This window comes from Vespula pensylvanica, chromosome 1 (assembly GCF_014466175.1).
Source record: "Vespula pensylvanica isolate Volc-1 chromosome 1, ASM1446617v1, whole genome shotgun sequence".
Classification (NCBI taxonomy): Eukaryota; Metazoa; Arthropoda; class Insecta; order Hymenoptera; family Vespidae; genus Vespula; species Vespula pensylvanica.
In genome coordinates this window covers 1,529,298-1,539,297 of record NC_057685.1, presented here as the reverse complement: position 1 = coordinate 1,539,297, position 10,000 = coordinate 1,529,298, and the positions used below count along the sequence as shown (strand labels likewise).

At 30.8% G+C, this 10,000-nt stretch overlaps 1 protein-coding gene across 3 annotated transcripts in view; it reads left to right on the top strand.

The window, feature by feature from the left end:
* Window positions 1–10,000, top strand: part of LOC122630541 — a 164,459-nt gene that overhangs the window by 16,235 nt on the left and 138,224 nt on the right. For all 3 annotated transcript variants that reach the window (XR_006327508.1, XR_006327507.1, XM_043815137.1), the window contains exon 3: window positions 975–1,058. Coding sequence is in view for 1 of the 3 variants with exons in the window: in XM_043815137.1 (XP_043671072.1) it covers window positions 975–1,058 (84 nt within the window). In the remaining 2 variants the exon portion in view is untranslated. The remainder of the gene's footprint in view (window positions 1–974; window positions 1,059–10,000) is intronic.

Below are 10,000 nucleotides of genomic sequence, written 5' to 3'. Positions count from 1 at the left end.
GACCACGACGTCCTTGTACTCGATATCGCATTAAATAGTATCGAGCGCGGAAATAAACCCTGTAACAAGCGATTTATTTATAGAAATCAATTCCGGCGTCAGCCTTGACCCGCGAAAGGCTCGACTGACATTCGCGAACAACTCGCGAAGCCAGTCGTGGATGAGGAGGAGAAAAAAGAAAGAAGGAGAGGTGGAGGGTAGTAGTGGAGGAGGAGGGGAGGAAAAGGAGAAGATGCGCTCTCGAGGTCAACGTAATTAGCTCCTTTCTTCAACTTCTTCCCTATTCCTTTCTTTTTTCGTATTCTTCTTTTTATTCTTCTTCATCTTCCACTTCGTCATCTTTTGTATTTTTCGTTTTATTTATGTCTTTGCTCTGTCTTATTTCCTTTCTCTCTGTCACTCTCTCTCTCTCTCTCTCTCTCTCTCTGTCTTTCTCTAAACGCAGAATGAGACGAAACGTAAAAGTGCGACGGGAAAGCAAGCAGTTTCGTGCAAGCTTTTAGAAATAATATGCCAAGGCATTAAAAAGCGTCAAGAGCCTCGTCAACGTGTTCTCTTCGTGCGTTGAGAAAAAGAAAGGAAGGAAGGAAGGAAGAAAGAAAGAAAGAAAGAGAAAAAGAAAAAGAAAAAGAAAAAGGGGCAGATCGCTGCCTCGATGACTCCGAACCTCGTTTAGAAAACCGTAGATTTCCGGTTGCTTGATTTACAACTACAATACGTACATATGTATAGTATTCCATTACAATCTGAGCGTACAATTGTTAAAAAATAAATTTTCATATGTGTGTGTGTGTATTGACCTTATTGTTGGTATTAAAAAATATAGAAAAAATAGAAAAATATAGAAAACAAAAAGAGCATAAAGAAAGAAATAGATAAAAAAAGAAACAATTTGACATTTAATCTTTGAAGACATATTCAATGTAATCTTTGTTTTTTTTTTTTTTTTTTTTTTTTTTTATATATAATTGCAGGTGAGTCCGAGTACTTTACAACCCCATACGAGACAGAAAGCTTTCTAATGGGATTCACACAACGCGGTACGAGAAAGAGCGAAGGTAAGCGCCAAAAATATTTTTTCGAAGCATTACGAAAAAAAAAAAAAAAAAGAAAAAGTTTGTCCGAGATACGTTAGAAACGAAAACTTCATCTCTTACGTTTAAAACGACTTTTTTTATATATATATACTTCGTTCGCGTAAAGAACGTAAACGAATCGAAATACAAATCGTTAATATCTACTACTAAAAAATACGTCTACTTCGATATATAAAAATAATTGGAAGTATTTCGAGTAGATAAGAAAGAGGAATGTAATAATTATTCTCATCATTTAGTAACAAATTTATTTATACGCTCACGCCTATATATACCTCGTCCCACTTTTTCTCTATGAATATTCATTTACCTCCGTCTTAGGGTGCATTGTAAATAAGATTATATTCCCTTTATGAATCGCGAATTTATCTGGATTTATCTTCGTGCTAGGCGAAGTGCTTTGTTAATTAATGTCTATTCCGTTATTGTGTAATGCGTATAAACTTGGTTCTCTTTCTCTTTCACTTTCTCTCTCTCTCTCTCTCTCTCTCTCTCTCTCTCTCTCCTTCTCTCTATGGTTCCTATATATATAATATATATATATATATATATATATATATATATATATGTACGCGTAGATGGGTGCGTGTATACGCGTATGTTCGCGTGTGTGTAGGGATTGTGCAAGAGAGACAGAAGGCATTGTTTTGGAAATCGAGCGTTTCCACAAAGCTCACTAGAAATCTTCTCTCGGGTATGAGTTTGCAGCTATATCGTTCATTATTGTTTCTACGGATTAACATAAAATCGAACAATTACGCGTCGGGAACAATGTCAATCGTTGCTCTGTAAGCTTTTGAATCGAGATTGGGATATGAAATGAAATTCTCTCTCTCTCTCTCTCTCTCTCTCTCTCTCTCTCTCTCTCTCTCTCTTTCTCTTTTTCCGTCTTTCTCTTTCGTACACTGTGCATGATCGCCATGTACGCGTAATACAAAAACAGTGGAACGCATCAATATTTAAATAAACGTTTCGAGATCGAGCAATTACGAAGTGACGTTTACGAACGCTTTTAATATCTTACATTGCTCGTTGCCTTTATGTATATATCTACGTTCGAATATTTTTATTACATGATGTAATTATCGTCGGTATTAATTAAATCATTTCATTTCGTGCATCAACTCGATCATTTTTCACCGAGAAGAAGATACATTTTTCTTTGATACAGACGACGCGTATGTATGTTTTCGCAGAGAGAGAGAGAGAGAGATAGAGAAAGGAAGAAGAAGAATAAAGAAAAAGAAAAAATAGAAAAAGAAAGAGAAAAGACGACGACGTTTCATTCGTAAAAAGAAAGAAAAAAAAAAAAAAAGAAAAAGACTAAAGAAAATCGTGCGTACGCACGCGAGGGTGCGTTCATGATGGGGTGTGTGGGTTGGGGGACGGTCGACGTGGGCGTGGGCGCGCGGCGCGAAATCATTTAAATTTCTCAAAAGACATAATTACAACGGAATTATTCTCGAAGATTCCTTATGATCTCTCTCAAAATTCATTTCTCCCAAGAGTAATACCGACTTGTATAAACGGAATTAATATCACGACGAATTTTGCTCGGCAACGTGTAAAATCGCACAGAGCTTAATTTGCTTCGAGTCCGTTCGAGTCTGTCAGGTCGTTTTACTACGACAATAGGAGAAGAACACGTATTTGGCTTTTCTTCAACCCTATATATACATATATATATATATATATATATATATATATATATATTTCTATTTTCTCTATTCTATTCAGGTATCTCTCTTCTGTCGACTTTATGGTTAGGAGAAAGCAGACGCATCTCTTCGTATAGTATCGACGATTCGTTCTGGTATCCCTCTGATATCCCTGGAGACGAGTCGAGTCTCGATCTGTTTCTTTACCCTCCTCACCCCTATCCTCACCTTACTCCACCGTAACTCTCCTTTACCTTTATAGATCGTTCCACTGCAGTTGGTGTGTTGCTGCATTACGGGACTTGAATGCAGTACAGGCCGGATCTTATCCTTATTGTGTGTTTTATTAGTTTTCTTTGATTGTGTCTTTGTTGTTTTTCTTTTTTACCTTGTATTTTTATTATTATTATTATTATTATTATTATTATTATTATCATTATCATTATCGTTATCGTTATCGTTATCTATTTTTTTTGTCTTTGAGTTCTGCGCATCGAGTCAATTTTTTTTTTTTTTTTTTTTTTTTGGAAATAAACATTCAACATTTTTTTTCTTCGTGAACGTTCAACGATTTGTCAGTTATGATATCTGTCCTAGAAAGAGAGAGAAAGAGAGAGAGAGAGAGAGAGAGAGAGAGAGAGAGAGAGAGAGAAATGGAGATAAAGGAAGATGAAAAAATAACAAGTTGGTGCCAGAAAAATACTTGCGATTCTATTCTCGTGCTCTTTAATCTTCTTTTATGCGGTTGTTCATCGTAAAAACGGTTAGTGGCTTTGGTGAAAACAATGGTATCACTTTGTGTAACATTTAATCGAGAATCATTGTATTTGTATTTTATATGTTATTCGTGTACCATTCCTACGTATCTATGTACATACGCGTCACTCGTTGGATGGTCTATTTTTTTTTTTTTTCTTTTTTTTTTAATAGATATTTTTTTTCTCTTGCATGTGTCTCCCATTTCTATTCTTTGTTTTCTCTTTTTGTTTGATAAGTGCAAATTTATTATTATTGTTATTATTATTATTATTTTTTCTTTTTTATCGTATAGAGTTCATTACCATAGCATAAGACACGGCCGTTTGCAACATCTTTGATAAATATATTTAAGCGTTAGATTTTGTTTATATTTTTGTCATATCTAATTATTTAATTATTTATTTAATTATTTTCTTTTTTTTTTTTTTTTAATGAATCTTACCGAAAGAAATAATTCTAACGAAGAGACACACATCTTGCCTATTATCAAGCACGATGGTTTTAAACTCCTCGTCATCATCGTCATCAACATTCGTTGTCATTTTAGCGGTAGCAAGTACCATGGTATCGTGTATCTGTGAATTAAGAAAAAAAAAAAAAAAAAGAAAGAAGAGAAAAGAAAAGAAAGAAAGAAAAGAAAAATTATATTTACTACCGTATTATGTTAAGTAGATGTATGATTAATTTAATTAATTAATTTCAAATTTTACGACATACGCCTTTTCGAATATTATCAAACTGTGATCCAAAATTTTTTGACCAACGTAACAACTTATGAACGTTATGTACAAGGTTGCAATTATGTTAAATGTATTTATAACGATCACACCTATATTATCTTTCAAATTGTCCACCATTAGAATCTGTTAAAAATGGCTCTTATTATTTTTTCATTAGATATTATTTGATCGTTTGATATTTAATATTTTTCTAATATATATTATACCAACACGTGTAAACTCTACTGCCATCAGACAGATCACAGTAATAACTTGAACGATGTAACAATAACTATAAATGTTGTTAATCGTCTGGGTGAATCTTAACAATAAAAATATTTCAAAATCAATGAATGTATCATTATAAAAAATATTACGATTAAGAGAATTAAAAGTTCCTTATACGTAACTGCATTGCCTTGTTATGATATTTAATACCACGAACGATATTCTCGTTAATGTTCGTTACAGATTTACATTTATTCTCCGTTAATTCCAATTCGTTTAATATTTGTTCGAGCGCGTTTCTAAAATAAGAAAAAAAAATAATAAAGCGATGGATGTATTAATTTCTTTTTTTTTTCTTTTCTAATTTCTCTTTCTTCTTTTTTCTTCATTTTTTTTTTTTTTTTTTTTTTTTTTTTTAAATAATTTGAACGAAAAAGATTAAACTTCCAAAGACTCGACAAATTTTTCTCAAAGAAGGAATTTACCCAGCAAGACTGAACATTCCGCATGCATGTTGTACGTAAGTCGTGAACATCGAATAACTTCCTATCATCGTAATTATTATACCGCAACTCAGCAGAGTTATGATGATGTAACTTGTGTAATAATATTCATTTTCGTCGATGAACAGTTCTATTTGAATGGGAAGTTTATGTGGCCGAGTCTCGTTCAATGGTACAATGACGTCCATCATAATAGATATCATCGGTACCGATAAAATTGCTACGATGCAGGCGGAGAAACTGACTGGAAAAAAATACAAAAATACAAAAAAAAAAAAAAAAAAAAAAAAAGAAACGCACACACACATATATATGAAAATTTTTTTAAAAATATCAAATCAATGTTCGGTCAATGGAACCGATATTTTTTCCTTCTCTTTTTCTTTTTTAAGTCATCATCGTCGTCGTAATCATCGTTGTCATTACCCATGAATAGCAAAGTGTAAATCCGACTTTCTTCAGCATAATGTTTCACGATAAAGAACTGTTCCGTATTTCTGAACTCCATCCAATCATTTTTTATCTGATCGAAAAGAAATTTCACCTGAAATTTCAAAGTGTCGCATATCAATAAAAATATCGTCATCGTCATCGTGAATTAAATTTAACGTCATCGTTCAAATTTAATTATTTTTTAAATATGTATATCTACAAAAAAACATACGGATACGTCAACACACAAACAGACAGACAGACAGACAGACACACACACACATACACACACACGCACACACATGTACACGCACTTTGTCCGTATGAATGTAGGAAGCCATATAAATCGAGGTTATACAAACGAACGTGAAGAAATAGATTAAAATCTCGATTATTATTTCAAGATTCTTCGTACACGTGACTATTTTCGCAGCCTTAAAAAGAGACGACATTATTGAAAACGTTCTTTCTTCTTTTCTTTTCTTTTTATTTATTTATTTATTTATTTATTTTTTTTCAAAATATCCCTTCGACAATTTTCTAATTCCTCGTTTCTTTTTTCCTTTCTTTTTTTTTTTTTTTTTTCTTTCGACAATGTAGTTTTTTTTCTGCAATATTTTTAATAAATAATATAGATAAATTGTACCGAGCAAAATATATTGGTCGACAAAATGAGTTGAACGATCGAAGATCGTATCAGTTTCGTTGAGGGCTCCTGATAAGGCCATAGTCCAAGCAAGGACATAAAGAACCGATTATATTTGTAATATTTGTTATCGAAGAAGTCCATTACTCTTCGAGGCACGATAAACGTCTGACGTTGGGAAATACGATAGTGTTTGAATAATTTGTTCTTTCTTCTTCTCCTGACCCTTCCTATTTTTCTTTTATTTTATTATTTTCCTACATCCTTATTTCTTTTTCTTTTCAATTCTTTTTTCTCCCTTTGAAATCGTTTTCGAACTTCTTCGTACAGTTAATAATCTATAAAGTAATAGATGCGTTTATAACGACGCGTTGTTTGAGGGGATGTTTAATATATGAAGGGGAAGAAAAAAAAGGAGAGTGAGAGAGAGAGAGAGAGAGAGAGATTGTATAGCCTATCGGAAAACTTCCTTCGATAAGTCTCTAGATTAAAACTCGTGGGAGGATAAAGACACGAAAGAGAAGAAAAACATTGCGAGAGGGTCAACAGGTGTTTCGGTATCGATCGTTAGTTATAATTTAACTACTTCCTACAGTTTTTTTTTTACAATTATATCATTTTTCTAAGTACGTATGTATATAGAGATATGTATGTATATATGTACGCAGGTGTAAAAACATAGACGAGGATTCCCTCGTAAACTCGAGCATGCGCATTTTCATTCTTTCTAATATCCTTCTAAGTGTATTCTCTACTCTACTCTACTCTAGTCTAGTCTAGTCTAGTCTAGTCTAGTCTATTCTATTGTAGTTTTTCTAGTTGTTCTTTCATCGGGCTCCACCGAGTATAAAGTCAGTTGGGGATCGTGTAAAATAAAGTATAGTGTAAGAAATGGAAGGAAAGAAAAGAATGAATAAAAAAGGAATCAAGATAGAGAAAAAAGAAAAAAAAAGGAAGAAGAAGGTAGAAGAAAGTAATATAAATGTAATAATGTTCGATGTAATTTCTATTTACGAGGAAAATTTAGTTTTAAATGAGTTAATATAAGTATGTCGTATAGACGTTATGTATGATTCGAGCTGACGGTATAGAATTTTTTCTATTTCTTTTTTTCTTTTTTTTTCTTTTTTGCTTTATCTTTCTTCTATATGCGTGTGTATTAACTTAATTCACACACATTCGTAAAAGATGTATATCTATACAAAGAAATAACGTCGTGTGTATCTACCTATTATATTACGTGCTTCGTAATCTCGTCACGTTGCTCCACGTGGATCACTTTTATTTTCACGAGGAATGAGAAATAAAATAAAATACCATGGTATAGGACAGTGATGTTTGTATGAGATTTAAACGGAATGAAAATATGTGAGTAGAATATTTGTGAATGTATGTATGTATATATATATATATATACAATTTTTTATAATTATAAAATAAATAAAGATTATAATTATAAATTATAAATTATAATTGTAAAAGATTGTGCGTGTGTATATATTATTTCACGGTGGTAGAAAATTTGATAGATGAAATATTATTAATAACATTAATAGTAATTAATATCATATTAATATCATTAATAATAATTATCTAATTTTATTGTTATTAAAAATCATATGTATATATATATATATATATATATTTTATTATTCTTTTGGAATAGAAATATAACGTTGAAGGTTTTATTTTTATGATATCGATTCGAATGAAAGAATATATTTTATACGAAACGAGGTCAGTGAACCTGAAACGTAAAGAATATTATCATTTCCGACATACATATATATATATATGTATATATATATATACACATATATATAGTATATTATATATATATATTTAAATATAACAAATATATTTGTTTCGTTCATTGTACACCTATCTTGTTTTATTTCGTTGAAATGAGAAACGAAAATGAGAATAGTCGATAATTGACAATAATTTTGACACATATTTAAACAAGTATAAATCTTTGTCTCTTTATATTAATAAATACATATATATACACACACACACACACATTATATATATATATACATATATATATATATATAACTGAACGCTATCAGTCTTGTTTGATGCAATTTGTTTCTTCATTCTTAGGCGACATTTTACCATCGAGGTAAAAGCAATGCACGTTGCCGTTATTTATTGGTCCGCATGAAAACGTGATTTATCACTAACCCCATAGCCCTTTTGTGATACACGATGCTTTGTAGGAGTCATGAGTGAAGCAAACAGTTCGAATAATTCCATGGATGCTTCGATATTTTCCTCTTCCGCATTGCGAATATATTTCTCCCTCTTTCTCTCTCTTTCTCTCTCTCTCTCTCTCTCTCTCTGTCTCTCTCTTTCTCTCTAGTATGTATCTGTGAATAGTCGAATAAAAAAGGAAAGAATGAAAAAACATAATAATGATTTAACGTCTCTTTCTCTCTCTTGCTCTTTTTTAAAAATAAATAACAATAAATATAAAATAAATATATACTTATTTGTTCTCTTGTTCAATGAAAATAATTAATTTCAAATCGAGTTGGTAAGCCCTTTGAAAAAGAAAAAAGTAGAGAAAAAGAAAAAAAAAAAAAGAATTTCAAAGTTCAACATGCAACGCCTGTATTTGACATCGATCGAATATATCGTTAAATAAAATTAAAGTTAAAAAAAGAAGTAACAGAAAAAAAGAGGAAAAAATGCACATATACACATACATACACATACAGACACATTGTCGCTTATTCGAACGGTACGGAAATATACCCTACAGATATATTGAATCGAATACGATGAGAAATATGTAATTGGCGATCGCCATGATTCCGCACAGACCAGAATCATAAAATTCATTATAAATATCTATCGATAAATACATCTTACGTAGAAGAAATCTCGTCGGTGTCGACGAATACATTCATGAATGAAAAAATCTATCTTACAAGCTTAACAAGCTCGTATATTTTTTGTGAACTTAAAAAAAAGAAAAAGAAAAAAGAAAAAAGAAAGAAAGATAAAAAAAATTTATACTAAAAAAGCAATGGGAAAGAAGCGATCTATTTTTTGAAGAAAACACTTGGAAATTTTCGACCTATCTAAGATTTAGAGACTACATATTTGTTTATTAAAAAAAAAAAAAAAAAAAAAAAAAAAATATCGAAATATTATATAATACGAGATAGATAAGTCAGTATTATACTTACATAGGGTGAGATCGAAAAAAATACCAATGAAAAAAAAAAAAAGAAAGAGCATGAAACCTAATGAGAATTGTACTGCGATCATAAATATTAATCAAACTTTAATATCTATATTTTTAATTATTATTAACTATTAACTTATCCAACAAATTGTTCGTATATTGTTTATTACATTTCTGTTATAATGGACACGCTATATACGTCGATCGTTCCTTTTATTATTTCTTTTTTTCTTTTTCTTTTTTTTTTTTTTTATTTCCTTTTTATTTCTTCTTCATTTCTTCTTCATTTTTTTTCTTTTCTTTTTTCCCCCCTAATAATCCCATATCGTTTCGCGTCTTCGATGTGTTTCACGAACGATAGCAATTTTTCTTTCGACTTTAACGTTCCTCGATCAAAATCGATACGTTCAAGAAGTTCTTATATCTTTGAGAACATCGAACGCGTTCGTGCTCAATTCACCTATCGTAAACGTCCAGGAGAGATCGACACATATATATATACATACATACATACATATATATATATATATATATATATATATATATATACCTTTATTTCTCTTTTCTTTTCTATTTCTTTTTTTTCTCTTGAATTATACGTCGTAACCGTCATCGTTAAGACGAATACGCATGATAACAAGTAGGTTAAACAGATTTAAATTATATTTCGAGCAATGAACAATTTTATTATCCATAGGAATATCTATGATCGAGTTACGTTTAAATATATTGCAAGAAATTTAGATATAGATTTTTTTTTTT